This window comes from Parus major, chromosome 7 (genome assembly GCF_001522545.3).
Source record: "Parus major isolate Abel chromosome 7, Parus_major1.1, whole genome shotgun sequence".
Lineage (NCBI taxonomy): Eukaryota > Metazoa > Chordata > Aves > Passeriformes > Paridae > Parus > Parus major.
Genome location: NC_031776.1, coordinates 3311581 through 3329972, shown reverse-complemented (window position 1 = coordinate 3329972; position 18392 = coordinate 3311581). Strand labels below are relative to the sequence as shown.

General features: G+C 41.1%; 1 protein-coding gene across 4 annotated transcripts in view; it reads right to left on the bottom strand.

Annotated features, from left to right (window-relative positions):
• Nucleotides 1-1244: 1244 nt before the first annotated feature.
• Nucleotides 1245-18392, bottom strand: part of IKZF2 (IKAROS family zinc finger 2) — a 112088-nt gene continuing 94940 nt past the window's right edge. For all 4 annotated transcript variants that reach the window (XM_015635198.3, XM_015635196.3, XM_015635201.3 and 1 more), the window contains 2 exons: nucleotides 10670-10813; nucleotides 1245-5669 (listed from right to left, as the gene is read on the bottom strand). In XM_015635198.3, coding sequence (XP_015490684.1) covers nucleotides 4945-5669; nucleotides 10670-10813 — 869 coding nt within the window. In that variant the 3' untranslated portion in view covers nucleotides 1245-4944. The remainder of the gene's footprint in view (nucleotides 5670-10669; nucleotides 10814-18392) is intronic.

Here is an 18392-nt window from a genome sequence, read left to right as displayed (position 1 = left end):
TATATATAAATATACTTTCTCAAGCTCTCCAGCTGCCCCAGACCACAGGCCATCCATTTTTGTTTTTAAATGCTATTAAGCCAAGCTAAAATGTGAATTGCTAGCAGAAAAGCCAATCTCATCACCCTTTTCCTAAAATCCCACACTGACTTTAGGTAACTCTGGCAGCCTCCCTCCTCCCCCCTCATTACATTATAAAGCACAGCAAGAGTTAAGGAAAAGAATTTATCCAGTGAAGGAACTGCATTATGTAGCTCCTGCCCTTGGCTGAAAGAAGCACCTTTGCTGCAATTACCTCCAAAATTTCTTTCTGGAGGAAGGAGCATCTGTTGTCCGGCTTCTTTTACATCAGAACAAGCTAGCCCAGGACCTGGGAAGTATTAATGCCCCATGAAAGCCTAGTTTTGAAGTGTTGGGTTTCATTACTGATGTCACAAAATCACACAGAATCACTGGGTTGGAAGAAACCTCTCCAAGATCGAGTCCAACCCAGCCCTAACATCTCAACCAAACCATGGCACTGAGTGCCACATCCAGTCTTTTTAAAAACACATCCAGGGATGGTGACTCCACCACCTCCCCAGGCAGACTATTCAAAAACTTTATCACCCTTTCTGTAAAAAACTTTTTTCTAATATCCAACCTACACCTCCTGCCTTACTGCACAAATTTAGGGAAGCCCTTGTAAACAGAAATAAATTTGGAAACTGTGACAATTGAGAATTTCTTCACCTTGCAGTAAACATAATTTAGGTTCACATGGCCACTTTGTGAGCTGGGTTCTCACATTGTAGAAACCAGCACCACTAAATATCAGGCCAATTAACCCATTTAAAATCTTCCTCTCTACTACAGACCACTACAGGTTAATGCCTAGACACCTTTCACATCACATCATAGATGAAAGCACTTTTTAAGGAGAATAAAATTATTTTAATCCCCTAAGTTATTGAGTAAAGAGTGGGCTTTACTGAAAAATGCAATATATTTTGATGTGCACTCCCAACTGATTACAAAGAGAGGTGACTGTAAAATTCATCTGTCATAGCTGCAGATATATAGATAATGCCCTTTGCTCCAAGGATATGGATCACACCAAGAGCAGAATAAGCAGTCACACTTCTCTTTAAATTAATAGGCTTTTAATCCTCTAAACTGAGTCAGAATATTGCCATTTTTGATGTAAAAGAAGCAAAAGGGTTTACTGGCAGAGAAGTGCACAGAATTTCTTTTTTTTTTTTTTCTTTAAATGAAAATGGGGAATGCTTACAGAAAGCCAATTCTAAATTTGCAAATGCACGTTTCTAACCGGAAACCCGATTCCAAGAATTTCAAAAGAGTCCAATAAAAATCAGCCAGGTTCAATTTCCAGCACCAAATACTAAGAACAAACGGATTTGGAGGCCAAGGATTAGCTACTGAAATTCCTAGTACACTGTGAATGACTAATGAACTTGATGAAACTCAAGAGCTTTTCTTAGAAATCCAATTCTCGCAGAGAGCAAGGAAGAAAAAACACTCAAAGAAATCTCTGCTGCCCCATTTTGCTCACTTTTGTGAAGGGACAAACTGCATTACATAAAGCTGTCTAATAATTTTCAGCAGGAATTGAATTCTAAAGTACATGTTAATTCAAAATTTTGTTCAAAATTTGAACTAGAATTTAATCTTTCTTCTTTTCCTAACTCTAGAATAAAAGTCTTCGTGAATGTTTAGAAAAGGACATTGATAATAAGAAATTAATGTGACACCTCAAGTTTCTTCCTCTCCAAAAAATGTAGTTTCTATAAGGTAACTGCCCAGTGCCTCCCCAGTTCCCTGTGCCTGTGACACCTGGACATACTGATCTCAGCTGCTACCATTAGATCAACAAGCTGGACTTAACTGAAGCCAGGTCCAAAATCACTGGGCCTCCCCATCTGATCCTTGAAACATCTACAGAACACACCCTACTGGAGGTATCATCAGTGAACCAAAGTGCACACTAACAAACTGCAGATGTAATTGCAGCCAGCTGATGTGTGGATACACAAGAGATTCTCTACCTTTCCCGTATTCCGGTGCTTTCCCAAACAAAGGCAGACATTTTATACTCTTTTTCCCTAGTGCTAACTATTCCAAGAAACCACAGCCCAATGTTCTTTCACTGACCACAGAGGGGAGAATAGAGTGTTTCCCCCAGAGACTGAAAGGATTTGCCGGCAACTTTTCTCTCTTGCTTGGGCATGTGTTTTTCTTGCGGCCCAAGCAACCCTCAAGGCCCAAGAACCTTTCCCTTTCCACCCTTGTTCTTAAAGGACCTTTCTTGCCTCAGTAAATCACAACCACTTTTTTTTTTTCTTTTCTGAATTTCCAGGCACATCCTGACAAAAAGCACGGCTGCCTGCCACCTAAGCCCACCTCCCTGGCTGCAGAGAACCAGCCACACGGAATAAAAGCGATGCCCTCCAGCATCTCCCTGCTTTTCTCCTGCACAAACTCTTTAGACTGCACCAGGCACAAGACAATGAGAATGGTCCAGAGGACGGCACTGGTTCATTTGCCCCAGTTTCCTCTACATTAGGGTGAAGAAAGAAGGAGGGGGAGGAACCCAACGACATTAAGAACAATGTTGGGAATAGATCTTTAAATCTGTCTCTCCAAAGCCTGCATATTCCCAGCCTTGATAGGTCTCACATTACACAAGATGACATTTCTCTCCATATTGTATTATAATTAATAGGCTACTGCAAGACTTTACCAGCTCCTACTTAATAGCATTGCAGTGCTGGGAAGCAGTCATCAGGTAATCTGGCCATGATCTACTGTATTCTTTCTAAACACAGGTTCTAGCTGCCAAGAATGTCACCATAAAAAGATTTCAATCAATACCACTCAGCTCCTACTTTCAAATGCTCCAGGTCTAGGAAGAGAAGAAGAAAAAAACCCAGTACCCTCAAAACGAACAGCAAACTGGCATATGCATCAAGTGCACAGATTGGAGGGAGCAGATGGGAATTCATTATGGCCTGATCTTGCTCTCTCTTTTATACTTTAGTAACTTTATCCTTTGGAAAAGGTCTCCCCAAGCGCATGGAGACCGTGCGTGCGGAGGGGGTTAAACCCATCCAGATCTTTCCATTCTCAAGCTGTGCTCTTGTTGCCAAACAACAACATTTCAATTGTGATTGGTACAAACAGTTGGGTTTCAATGGCAATCTGTCCCGTAGGTTTAAGCCCAGTTTTTACTGATGAAACTTGCTGGGTGGTTGCTGGCTTTGTTATTTACTGAGAGAGAAAGAAAGGAAACAAAACAGATCAGTGGACTTGTTTTCTTGTCCAGTCTCTAGGTCAAGGACTCACTCTGGAGTGTGTTTCTCCATTTGCCTTCCCTACAGGAAAATTAATAAAATAGGAGTAAAAATGAAATCTTTAAGTTCAAATCAAGACAAAACACCTACACCTCCACTTATCACTTATCCCTGAAGAAGCAGGGAAGGTTGTACGTGACCTGTTGGTCACATGTATGTGACCTGAAGGTCGTATGTAACCTGGCATAGCCAAGGCTATCCAGCAAAACCTGCTAATACTTTCACCCCTAAATTAAGCAGAATTGATGACATACAAACAAAAGGAAATCAGTTGTTCCAGCAAATAAGCAAGCAAGAAGTCAACAAGAGAAAAAACAGTCAAGGTTCGGATCACGATGTAGCTGAAGTAGTTGGGGCAGCTCCATTAAATTCAATGGAGCCAAGAGGATAAATGCTGGCCAAGGATCTGGCTCCTATCGCTTTCCCAGCTGCAAGTCTTAGTTTAGGCTGTTGCCAAGAGGTTAACACTGTAATAGTAGAATGAGAAAGTATTTACATAATTATATATCTATATATACCTATATTTAAAGAACACTTTGCTACTAGTACTTTTGTCATTTAAAAAATCCATATTTTTAACCCAAAAGTATTTCAGAAGAACAGCAGAACCTCTTGAGTAAACTACAGACTCTCACTGACTCCTAGGCCACTTACTGTCCTAGCAGCATGTTTAAATGTTATTTCTAAATGCTCTTTCTTAAAACTTAGGGTGCAACTAAAGAAGTAAGGCTCCCAAGGGTCTCTAAGAAGCCAGTGAAACAACACATAAGCATGGAGTAACAGAATATCAACAATTCTAAAAAAAGGTGCTTCATAAGTTAAGGAAAATAAAAACACAAAGCCTCAAACTTACCACAGAAGGCCCTCAGACTTATGAAACTAAACTGCTGTAATGTGGTACAGTGTTAAGACATACATTTCTTTTTTTCTTTTTTTTCTTTTTTTTAGATTTATTTACATTCTAGAGGGGCAATAGACACTGAACCCAGGAAAACAGCTCACCCTTCAAAGTGATTTTGAAAGGAATATTGACTTTGATTCATGCTCCTAACTCCCTAACAGTTTTGCTTTAAAAATAATTGTTCGTTCTGCAGGACAAAGTTCCCCCCTTTCCTCCAGCCACCGAAAGTTCGCACCAGATCTTCACATTAGGAAAAGGCTCTCCTCTGAAATGTTTCTACCTATTCCTCTGAAATTGCAAATGAATGGCATCTTGATGGGACTTGAAAGCACCTGGCATGGTTGAGTGATATCCCAAAAGAGGACATGGTGTACAACTGACTGAGACGGACACGGACTGCCTTCCAATTCCCACAGAAAGCAAGGCGGATCACTCCCCAAAAACCGACGGCCGTAACAAACCCCTCCTTTATCCATTCCCTTCCTTTTTTCCATTCTTAAGCTGGGCAGAGAAAATGAGGTTGGGTCCACAAAAAATAAGGTTAATAATAATAATTAAACAACAGCAACAACAACAACAGCAACAACAACAAAATAGGCGTCTCAATGTCTGAGGAAAAGTGGGATTGTAAGTGCAGTATTTCTTCATGTGCAGTTCTTCTACTTCATACGAGTCCCCTTTGGATGAGAAGGCCTAGCGGAATGTGTGCTCCCCCCGGACTATGTGCGACGAGAACTCATAGCGGTCCTGGCTCCGGTAGCCACAGATGTTGCACTCCAGCGGGTCCCGGTAGCCGTGGCAGCCCATGTGGATGGTGTACATGACATGGTCCAGGAAGAGGACGCGACAGTGCTCACACTTGAAAGCCCTAATCTGCTCCCCTTCTCCGTTGATCACCTTGTACATATCCTTTAAAGAGCCCTTAGGAGCTTTTGTGACCTCCAAAGGCTTGGCCTCCTCCTTCACATAAGCCGGGTTTGGCTTTATCTTGGGGGTTAAGGCAGCGTTTCCTGGGTAGGACTGGCGGTCGTCGTGGCTGCTGTCTGAGTCAGTAGAATCCAGGCAGCTATTGCTGGGGGAGCCCTCTCTATCCTGGATTCGACTCTTTGGTCTGATGAGGGAGATGGGGCCATCCATGTTGTTCTCGTGGCTGTCAGCTGTTTCCCTGCTGATGGGCCTCTCTATCCTGCTGGGATGATAGACCTGAGCGTAAGCTGAGCTGATGACTGGGGCCACCTCTGCAATTGTGCTCGGTGTGTGCTGCATCAGGGGGTGAAGTGCCTCAGCTCCAAGGTAGGTGATTGCATTGGTGATGGCTTGGTCCATCATGTGAGACTGCATCAGCTCAGCCTCCTTGTCATAGCTTAGGTTCATATCAAAGGGGATATCTGGATAGCCAAATCTCATGAACTTTTCACCTAAGAGATAAAAGCAAATACGTGAGCCAAATCAACGTAATCGCTGCAATGTTTCACTGTGAAATGGGTGGGGAGGGACAGAAATGCCCTGACTTGGAGTGAAATTATTCCAGACTCTAAAGTTAACCTCCTTCTAATACTACTGACCTCACATAAAGTTCCTGTCCTGAGATGGGTAAAACAATACCCTCACCAAGAGATTTTTTTTTATAGTTTATTCCAGATGAAACATGTAGCTGCAGCAACTTCCAGAGCAATTCCAAATCTTCAACTGCACCTGACCATGCCCACACTTCAAGTTAGGAAATATATGTTAGCTGGTAGATAATAGATTGAAATATCGAGGCCACTGAAGTTCTGGCAGAACATACCATTAGACATGCTCTCCCCAAAATTCAAAGGACTATTTCACATGTTTCCACAATCTGAGGTGCCTCACATCTACCTTACAACAGGGCTGCACAGTGAGAAGCCTAAACAACAGGTACAGGGGGCTTTTTATGGTGGCACCTTTAGAGCCACCATAATGTAATCATTTAACCAGCAGAAAAAAAACCCCCAAACATTAAATGAGAGCATGTGGACAAGAATGAAGATGAAGCCATTTGCAGGAGCAGTGGAGGCTGATCTTTGCAGTTTTCCTTCTTCAAAAAAAGAGATTCTATCCTTTTTGGACTGAGAAAAAAAATACATTCACACACCCCTCCCTTTCCAGTGTCTATTTAGGCAAGAAAACAAATAGAGAAACCACAAATATAGCTTAGTTTCACTTGGTAAAAGGCAAAAGCATCTTTCATTGACACAGGATAAATTTGTACATAATGATGCTGAAGCTGGCTGATTTGTAACTTTGAACCCTAACTCACATCCTTGTAACCTTTTCACATCAATGGCATGACAGATGTGCAAAACCAGAACCACATGCTGGTAACATTATGGCAGTCACAGGGCTGTTCCACATCACAGTTCTCCTTGGAGGTGAACAAATTGACCACTGCTTACACCAGGGCTCAGCAACACTGCTTTTCCACTGATGGCTCTGGAGTGTCAGGACAGGCAAAGTTCATGGGATAACTTCTTTTTAGACAGGAAAGATTACATGTATATGATGCAAGATACACGTGTTCCTATGTGTTCACACATGTAATTAGCTAGCTGTTGACAGCTAACTTTTAAAGCTGATTTTATGAAGTCTGATAAATAATTTCGGTTGGTTTTCATTGTCTTTGTTACTTCACTTCCTTGGGACACAAAAGAAGACTTTTTTTTTTCCAGTAGCATAAGCTAATAAATTCAAGAAGTCACTACTTACAAGTGGTTTGGCTACTCAAGAATTAAATTACTCAGGAATCTTCTTCTATCACCTTTTGCCAAAATTGCTTGGAACACAATGTGTATAAACCACTATAAGAAACAGAACTGTAATCCCAAATCTCTTCCAAATTGCATTAGTACATTTCAACACAGCTATCACTCAGCATTTTATTTTTGACTATAATAATTCATTCCACTTAGTGTGACTTATTCCAAAGTGATGCATAGAGAATTAACCATGTTATCCTCAGAGATGATGCCTCACTTCTGCTGGGGAGCTTAGCCCTGATTATCAAGGTAATTAAATGTAAGTCTAAAGTGAAGTACAGGAATACTCCAACTCTGTTCAGCAATACTGTTCACATGGCTGGACACCATACCATGTTTGTGTATCAATGGTGTGTACTCAATGGTCCTGGTAATCTAACATGACCTGTAGATGACCCTTGCCATCAAACATCTTCTTTTCAGTCTTTTGCATGTGGGCTGGCAGCCTGTGATGGCTGTGCTGCCACAGACAGGATGGACAGCTCTGCAACTGGACGTGGTTCCAGCCTCCCATGGAACAGTGCAGCCCCCTCCCAAGTGGGGCCAAAGGGGGACTGGAGGACAGCTCCAGGAGGCAAGTGTGGCTGGTGTCCACTGGTGCCTGTCACCTTCTCTGGCCACCTGTGTCATTCTTGTGTTTGGATAAAGAAATGGATCTGGTGAGGGTCTGATCCAGCTGCCAAACACACTGGCAGTCCTTTGTAGGCTTTACAGATCAAGAAATATTACCCATCCTTTATGGGCTACTTGGATAAATGATGCAAACCTTATTTTGATTCCTTTCATCATCCATGTTTAGTTACTCCAGCACAGACAGCAAAGAAAGCTGTAAATTGCCAGTGACCTGAATTATTTATTCCTTTAATTATGCACCAGTTCCAAAGATGTCAGAGCCTGAGAAATGGAGTATGACATAAAAAAGTAAAATAAATTATAACACGGGAAGGAGAGGGCGTAAAACACGGAGCTCAGAAGTAACCAATCAACAGTCCAATAGACCAGTACAATGTGGTTTCTGAATTAAATTTCTCTTTAGCCAATTCTATACTTAAAATCAGCTAATCAGACCAATCATTCTGAATTTTCATTTAAACTATGCTCAAAGTCTATTTATCCTTGCCCTATGTTAGTGAAGTAGAAGAAAAAAACATTCTCCCCTCTGGCCATATGACATTCAAATAAACCCCAAAACAGGTATTTAAAGCTAGATCAAAGCACACAGCCACAGCTGCCCTATGATACCTGTAGTCCATCTCATCAAGTATCTAAAGCAGCTGCCATGTGGACACTTGGGAGAAAGCTACAAGAAACCTTGGAGAAAGCTGTTCCAGCATTTCCCCCAGGGAAGTTTCTCCCTGACCCCCATTAACCAGAAGCTGACTGTAATTTGGCAGCTGGCTGATCTTCATCTGTTCTGAGACGCCCGTGTATTTTTAATTCTTACTCTAACAACCATGGTCTTATCGTAAGCCACATAAATGTCTCCTTTTGCATCCTGCCAGTTCTTAACCTCAGTGACATTCTGAGAATAAGCTCCAAATTCCAGCTGAAAATATGTGAATCTGCTTCACATGACCAGCCTGAAGACAGCTGCTTTTAATTTAACTGGTGTCTGCCTCTCCCCCATTAACAAGATGCAAAAAGTACTCACACTCCTGTACATCAAAAACTGTACTTTCTGCCTCCACTATTTCAACTGGATTGGTGAGACTAGTAGCTCAAGAGCAGATATATCACCAAGTCTCTGACACAGAAATGAATTCATTCTATTTGCTGTATCCTGCTTCCTTTCCTCTTGAAAATTCAGCCATAGGAGAGACTGTGGTCCATAACCACAGTCCCTTGGAGATTGCTGATCAGAAAGAGCAGTAAAGCATTGATAGATGTAGCATGCAAAGATTATAGCTTATGCTTACATGACCTTCTCATAAACACCATTAAGTTGTTTTGGACAGGTGCCACACTTGCAGTATGCACAGGAAAATTTCCTGCAAGCAACAAAACCATTACACATTCTTCCTGATAGAGATGAACAATATTTAATTGGGGAGAAAAAGGGAAGAAAAGTGAGGTCATGGTGGAGAGGAGAAAAAAAAATAGAAAGGCAGGCAAGTGAAGATTGCTGTTACTCAATCTAAACACTGTGATGCCACTAATGATTAGAAAAATAAGACATGGTAAATATGAAAGGGTGTACTTTTTTTCCTACATATGGATAGTGATATGTTACACCTACAGAAAAAAAATGGATTTATCTAACAACAAAGTAGTATAACCTGCTGAAGAGAATAATAATGTGGTATAGCATCTCTCAGGCAAGGATTTCCAGACAGTAAATTTACCTCTGAACACAAGAACAATACATGGTCAATGGTGCATGAGTGGACAAATAAAATCACCTTTCTGGTCTAAATCTATAACAACATAGGATGTACTGATGTCTCCCAGCATTCCCCATGTGGGATGGATCATTGCTGGCCTAACCTCAGCTCAGCACTGATATTTGGGAATGGTCAGCTGACTGAGAGCAGCCAGGTCAGTGTGTCAGTTCCCCCAGGTGAGCTGCTGCACACTGCTGGCCCCCTGCTATTCCAAACCATGTAGCTTACTTACAGCCACCTTCAGGGGTGATTTAACAAATCCATCTGAATCTCATTTAGCTGAGGGGCAACAACTTTTCTAAATGGCTGTGCTAATTGCATAGAGTGCTCTGATCCTCTCCGTAAGTGCCCTCAGCACAGGCAGAATGAGACACCCTTAAGTTCTGTGTGACTGCCCTTCCAGGGAGTGAGCATGGAAAAAGCCTGTTAGTGACTCCAGAGTCTAACACACCAAACAATTCTCTGCCCCATCTTCCCTCCCAAGAAGTTTTGCATTGCTTCAGTAGCAGTAAAAAGAAGCTTTAAGTTATAGCTCAAACCAAGTAAAATTCTCCATACTGTCAACAGTTACAAGCTGAATAATTTTAATATGTCAAGACACAAAGCAAAATATGAATTCTTGACCTAGGATTCTAAATCTAGTAATTAAAGCCACCCAATGCTGTTTTGTATTCATGTATTAATCAGTTTATTGTGTGCAGAATGCTGCACTTGGAGCAAGAACTTCTTCTTCCAACACAAGGGATGTGATTTACTTCCTCATGCCAGTATTATCAGACCAGTTGTTGCCAAGTGTCAGGAATTTAATACAAATTAGAAGTCTTGAGATACTTGTTGTTTGTTTTTTTAACACATATGGAGACAGATAATTATATGACAGTCTTAGCTTTTTTTTGTTTTGTTTTGTTTTTGCTTTTTTTTTTTTTTCTGGAGCAAGGAGAAGGAAGATGACAAGTCTAAATCTCAAAAGGGCTAGAGAGAAGTTTAAAAAAAACACAAACAACACAGCTTTAAGTAAAAAAATCAAGGTTTTCTAAGGTATTTTCATGATAGTGGACTTCACTTTTGAATTCTCTGGATTGGTAAAATTATTTCAGTAATTATCATGATTTCTTGCTGTGATTTAACCACCTCCACTGTTGTATCAAAACCAAGTTGTGAGAGTGTTACTTTTCCCCTTGCTCTTCTGGCCATTACAAATAGGACATAACCTATACCCATGCACTAAAAAGAATAAAAGGCTCATTTCCAGCTTACCCACAAACTTCTGTGGGGTGGAGCTTTTACGCTTTCCCATGTTGCTTGTCAGCTTCTCTATAACAGCAGGTCTCTCAAAAGGCACCACAGAAATATTGTTGTCCATCACAGGCTCTTGTTCCTTACAATCTTCCAGAGCAGGTACTACATAAAAACAAAAACTGGTATCAGACAGGTCTGGTGTACACATCACAGACAGCACAAATCATTTGAGCCCTGCTGACTGTGCAACAAGTGCAACCCAACATAAAGCAAGGTGTGAGAACAGTTTGGGCATCAAGACAGCAATCACCTGTAAGCAGAGCCTCATTCACTAAATATCTCTCCTTGGGAACATCTTATTTAGCAGAAACCCAACTTTAAGTATTTATGAAAGGGCTTGTTTTGCTCTGGACACACAAGATTGCCAGTGAGGAGAGGACATTTTTGAAAACTCACTCTGTAGGTGACGTTTTGTGTTATTCTCTCTTCAATATGGTCACCTGTCACCAATGTAAATATTTAGTTATCATTCTTTCTATATTCCCTTCACACTTACCATACAGCATAATTATTCCTATTATTATTATTATTATTATTATTATTATTATTATTATTATTATTATTATTATTATTATTATTATTATTATTATTATCTTTTTGCACTAATCACAATGATTAAAAATCACACAAGGCATTCATGAGTTGTGCTTTCTGGGTGTGTGCTCCTTAAGACAAAGGGATCTCAAATGAAGGATCAGTTTGTTAAAGCATATTTCCTCTCTTCACACTGTAATGAGACTGTAAAATTAACACACACTGTACTGGAATGACAAGATTAACATCACATGGAAATTCCCTTCGCTATCACACAGACACTGCCCATTTTTTTATTAAAATTTTTATCCCCTCAAGCACAGATCTAACAGCCTGCAAAAAGAGGTTTTCTGCATCTTACTTCACATCATCAGGGATCAGGGATCAGCAGGGAGCATTCCTGTGCTAACTACATCAGGGGGAATGCTCATACACTGAGACAAACAAAAAACCAATAACTTCTTCTGTCTTTACTCATTTCACTCTTTGTCATTTGCTGGTTTAGGGAATAAGGTGCTAAAGCTAAAATGTAGGAATTGCACAGGCTTCTAACCAGGGTAGTGAGCCACTTGCACAGGGTTTTATGTCACTTGCTGATATAGCCATCCTTAAGGACCAACAAAGGTTTTGTTGAGCATCCTCTTATAATCATTGTCTTATAATCAGTGGTACCAGAGTGTGGATCAGGCCTGGAGAGACCCAGTCATTTGCAATATATATCAAGTGTGTAGCCCTGCTCTGCTGCTATGAGTTTAATACCAGGCCTAGTTGTCCTGCATTCATCCTCAGAAGGCAGCAAGAAAAACCTGAGAGGGATCAGCCACCAGTCCATGTACTAATGGGATGGTTGGGGTATAAAGAATGGATGGCAGAAAAACAGAACCTGGGGCCATCTGGCACAGAGTTCCTACAGTTTGTAAACTGAGAGGAACCCATTGCATTCTCTCTGAGAACAGGCTCCCAGCAAAGTGCTGGGTAGTGCAGAGGTGGCAGAGAAGGACTGGCACCCTCATGTTCTGCCAGCCCTCCTCCGGTCTCTCACCATGGCAGCCTTTTGTGTCACAGACACCTTCTCCCAGACAGTGCCATAAATGAACTCCACCAGCCCACTTGCCTCCCATGTAACTGCACTACCTTCAGGATCCTGGCATGGAATAATCACCCCCCTGTTCCTAAACACAGCTGTTTGCTAGCACATAATATACGAAAAATGGGGTGATAAAAGCCTTGTCTCTGCCTTCTTTCTAGTAAGGAAGAGCAAATACCAGGCAATTACAAAACAGAGTATCTGCTCAGGTGAACTTCTCAATTCAGACATCCATAATAAGAAAACATGGCAATTTATTCATTTGATTCCATTTGTGCCTCTGCTGCTATGCAAAGCTGAGTACTTTGAGGCTTAGAATCTACCATATGCTGTAAAATGATTTACTCTGCTGCTTTTTTATTTGTACAGGATGCTCCCCCTGAGAAACACAATGGTTTCTCATTTACAAGGCAGTCCTGCTGGCATCACTGAAAGGGAGGGGAAAAAAGCATAAATATGAAATGAATCTAATGTTGAAACAAAATGGAATGCAGTGTTCAAGTGACCTAATTAATGCCCAGTGCAGACTGGGAGCCTTGGAACACTTCAATAGCTAAGGGTAAAGTTTTAAGGTTAATTAAATACCGTGCTTGGTCAGGAGCTATCTGCACACTCAAGTATTTACCAAGGAGATGTGGGAAGAAAGGAAAGATGATGTCTGCTGATTTTCACTGGGAACTGGCAGCTGACTGTCCTTTTTTGGCTTCCCCAAGCTCTGTGGATGCATGCACACACACACACACACACACACTGTGAATCCCAGGATGTGACTGCCATGGGCCATGTCCACCTGGATGCCACTTCAAGGATTTCCAGCCCTTGGTGCACAGGACACTCAAGGCTGCTGCTGTGGTGATAGGAAGGTGCTCAATCCCTCCTAGGAACACCTGCTCAAGGCATCTTGAACCAGTTCAAAGCTCCTGATTACTTTAAAAGCCATCTGAATAAGCCCCAAATGTAGCGACATTTGTATGGTCTTATAACAATTAAGTAATAATTAAATAATTCTGCTGCTGGGCATATGTGTGTAAAATTTCCTACACATAATTTGAAACCTTTCTTCCATGAAAAATGAATAGTGCTAAAAAAGACATCTGCTCTTTTCTAAGCCAGGCAAAAATCCTGCTTGGACTAATTTTTAAATTAAAACCATCAACAATAAGAGCATTTTCTTTTCCATCTTTCATGCTGAAGGTACTTTTTCCCACCTCAGAACCCAAGTCTATAATCCAGGGCACTTTTCTTTTGCAACAGAATCACATCAATATTTGTGTTATGACTGAAATAAGTTACCAGAATGTGTTTTGTTATGCAGATTTCCTGGGAGAAGGGAAAGAAGGAAGTAGTTTAGGACTAGTTTCTGAAACCATTTAAATGGCAAGCAAAACTGGACCAAACAGATGAGATGTCACATTTCAGAAACCCAAAAGTTAAATATCACATTGACAATACATTAATTTTCATTTCAATTTAAAAAACACACAAATAAAGGACACACAGCCCAGCCTCTATTTTTTTTTCTTTTAAGGAAAAAACAAAATAAGAAAGGGGAAAACCAAATTGATCACACACAACTACCAGTTCTCAACAATCAGCTGCTCTGTAGTAGAAGCTCGTGTACACATTTACTCAGCAGTAAATGCAATTCCTTTTTTGTTGTAGTACATCCTACTTCATTACCTTGGTAGTGACAGCAACCAAAGAACAGCTGACAGGATATAACTAGCTCAGATACAGCAACTCATTTTATGCTGAGAATTTACAGTCTCAGCTCAGGAAGACTTTTTTATTCTAAATCTCAAACTTCCAGCCCAGGAAAAGCCCTGAGTATGTTTCTGTTCCTCATCAGCTATCGGGGTGTGCTTCTGGATTGCCCATGGAAGAGTTCACCACCTCTAACACTGTCAATTCTCAACTGCAGTTAACACAAAGTACTGTTTCTAAGCCTAAATTCGCAATTCATAAACTTGGATAGTCTTCAGAACAGTCTTTCTTTTTCTGAAGACATTGTTTTTTCAATCATAGTGAATATCTTTAACTTTTTACCATTAATTTTTAAGAAACCACAGGAACTATTAAAAAAGTTTATGCTGTACTAGTGAGGAAAGAATAGGGGAAAAAAGAGAACTAAAAGAATTACCCAGTGTGTTTTGCTGATAAATATTTTGTGTGCAGACACCAGACACTGGGCTAAGTCTCAGCTGGTACAAATTAGTATTACTCCATCAACCTCAATTTCCTTTCTGAAGCTCACAATATTGCTATTTAAATGAAGTGTGTGTGTGCAGAGAAATGACAGGAAATATTCCCATGGACCCTGGTGGGAAGTGTCCTGTGGGACCAGCATTTTAACGATGTTTTAAGCCACTAAGTAAGAGGGAAAGACACAAGGCCATTGTGTGTTTTATGTGGAGCTGGCCTTTGAGCCTCACACAGCCTAGGGCTAGCTTCCTTCTCCTTCTCCTGAAAAGAGTACCCTTCTCCATTCCCCTGGAAGAATTTCTCTGGACTTTTAGCTTTGTGGCAGTGGATAAGAAGACATAACTGGGTGTAAACCATAGCTAGCCTTCAGTATTTCACCCTGTTCTTTCCTGCAAAGGTCATGTTCTTGGGATTCAGGGACTGTCCCTTTTGTAACCCCAACACACTGCTAGCTAGGAGACTGCAGACTAATTTCTCCTTCCAGAGCCAGCACTGCTTAGCTGAAAATTTTCAACAACAAAATCATGGGATCTCTCTTGCAGCATCTGTCCTGCTGAGCAGGGAACAGGAAGGGGCAGCTTGACAAGCAGCTGGCACCCTACAAGAGGATGGAGCGAGACCCAGAGATTTGTACCCACCCCTCAAAACTAGCCCTCCTCCCTCCTCTCTTGCTTCCCCTTGTGGCTTCAGTCAGGTGATCTAGCCATCTGCAAGACAGAGATAATTGAAAGCTCCAAAGTAGATGTCTGTAGCATGCCTATAAACTGATGGGCTTGAGCACAATGCTTGAAAAAAATCCAAACCCTCTAGGGGCTGCTTCCAGTTTTCTGGAACAATTAGTCTCTGCAGAAATAATTTGGATCAATGCTCAGTGTTGGCCAATGCTGGTGCTGTTAAAGCAGGAGGAGCAGGATGCTGATAGGGATAAGAAAATCCCCACCTCTCCCTATTCTGTGTGCCATGGTGAAATTGTGAGCAGGAGTCACACCAAAATGCACTCCAAAGTTTCAAAATGCTCAGCAAAAACAAAACACCAACTATTTGGAAAGAGAGTCAGGAAAGCTCAACCCCAGTGGGATGCAAAATAATAGTCTCCAAAACATACTCTTAGTCATCCTCAGGAATATCATTTCCATGTGTGACATGGGAGACAAGGAATACCATTTTTTCAGGATTAGTATAAGGCCTAACGTTAAGCCCAGTAATCCTTTTTTGTAATCTTCCCTGGTGTGTTTACAGTCCCAGGAAAAAGGACTTCACTGCAGACCTTTACAGGCTGGTGCTCATGACCCTGGTGCTGAGTTTCACAGGTATGAGTGATGCTGGGATGTGAGCTGAGATTTATTACTGGTCCCAGCTGAACCTGGAGCTCCCTGTCGCTGCCTGTCCTCGCTGTGCCCTCACTAAACAACTAAATGAAGACAGTGGATCAAACACCCCCTTAAACATTCACCAGGGGAGGCACAGACATATTTGCCTGGAGGAAAAAGAGGCACTAGTTGAATTCAAAGTGCTGCTTTAAGCTAATTTTGTTGAGAAAAGTGAAGTGGTTGTGTGAACACTTCTATTTTAAGCCCAAGCAAAGTCAGGCTGTAAATAAAAGAACTGTCCACATGGGATTTGCACTGGTTTAACTTCAGGTGGTAGAAGAATCAATGCAAGGTCAATCACTGCAGCTTCTTTGGGCAGGCAAGATTAAGGACTTACCCTTCTTGTCATGGCATTAGGCAGCTTAGAAAAAGCTTTAGATTTCCTCAGAAATTTTGATTAATTTATTATTTTAATAAATAACTGTCTAATAAACCCAGACTGAGTGGCATTTGGGAAGCTCCTCCACAAGAGGATCTCAAACATCCTGGCTATCACAGCTCTGGGCAGCCTCCTGCTATTCCCTAAGGAGAGGCTGACTGAAGGCATCTCTCCCTGGTTAACAGGACAGGCACGAGCAGTGTGTATTTTGTTGGGAATCAATTCAGTGGTTCAGCTCCTACCTAACTGACCAAGCCCACAACAGGTACCTCCAAAGAGCAAAGCCCTGAAATGTGCCTTTTCACTGATTTTTACCAGAAAAAAAGCCACCTCAGGCACACAATCACTCGCTTCAATATCTTTAAAACATCCATGACATTTTAAATGTTGACTTTAGTCTCCAGGGTGTCTACAAAGAGAGCAATTACTTAATAGAGCTGTATGAATATTTTGGTGACATGCACTAAAACTGTCTAATGTGCCTTTATAGGCTTAAATTGGTCATGGGAAAGTACTATTTAAAAAATTTTGGAGACCTCTGTCACCAAAATATAGCCTATAGTAGCAGTGCTGAATAGATTTTATTTCAGCTTGCATTTTCAGGTTTTTAAAAATGATTTGATAGAAATAATTTCCAGATGAAGCTGTATGATTCCACTCAATCATAATAAGCAAAATAGAGAAGAAAAAAAAAAAAGAAAAAAAAAAAGTGGAAGTGTTCTTTTGCCTTTTCATTTACCCACAGCCTTTTTTTTGGTATTTGTAGGTATATGGTAATTTTTAATCAAAATGGAAAAAATATAATTTTGATATTTTCTGAATAGTAAGAAATTTTAAAGACTTCAAGTACCAGCTATCTAAAGGCAACTTTGAAAAGTTAGAAGAAGCTCAGTTTTAGAAGAGTTTGTGAGATACTAATTTTGAATAAAATTATAACCATTTTTGGACAGCTACCATTTAGCACTACAGATAAGCCTTCAACCCTGCAGTCTGAGACATTATGCTCATTATCCATACTAATAGCTCCAGAAATTTCTGAAAACAAATTCACAGAGTTTGACATTTCTTGCTTTCAACAATCTTTTTGGCAATCTTCAATCCTTATGTATATTAACACATGCAGTGTTAGTTAACATATTAATACTAGCAAATGTAAATGCATACAAACATTCTTTTGTGTTATAATTACTTTCTACAACACTATTGAATTCCATTCTGCTCTAGAGATTTTTACATCCATCCCTCCTTTTTTTGGAGGGATAAGATAATATTACAGAGGGTAGAAATAATGACTTCAGAATACCTCTGCAATCCTTATCTTTTCTAATTATCACTCACTATCAGAAAGGAAGGGGAAAAGAATCATACATTTTATACATGGCTTTGACTCCCAGCATAAGAAGTACATGGAGGTGTTGGAGAAAGTCCAGAGCAAGCCTTAGAGATGCTCCAAGGGCTGGAGTTCCTCTGCTCTGGAGCCAGGCTGGGACAACTGGGAATAAGGGAAGGCTCCAGGGAGACCTTAGAGCTCCTTCCAGTGCCTGAAGGGGCTCCAGGAGAGCTGGAGGGAGACTTGGGACAAGGAATGGAGAGCCAGGACAAAGGAGAATGGCTTCCCACTGTCAGAGGGCAGGGGTAGATGGGATAGTGGGAAGACATTCCCCCCTGTGAGGATGGTGAGGCCCAGGCACAGGTTGCCAGGAGAAGCTGTGGCTGCTCCATCCCTGGGAGTGTCCAAGGCAAGACTGGATGGGGCTTGGAGCAACCTGGTGTAGTGGAAGGTCCCTGCCCATGGGGTGTAACTGGAGGGTCTTGAAGGACCCTTCCAACCCAAACCACTCTATGATTCTATGATGTGACTAAGGTAATTTTGAACAGATGACTTGGCTTTATTTTCGTGTCTGCAAATGTACAATACTAAAAAGTGAAATACTGACTTAAAACAACATAAACACAAATAGGGCTGTTAAACTGGACAGAGTGAGGATTTTAGCCCATCTTTTCTTCTCCTGCCTCTCTGAGTGTAAGCAACCTCTGAGATGGAAGCGATGCAAAGACGAAAGGAAGGAAGAAAAAGATGGAAAGAAACCCGCACGAGACGCTCCAAGT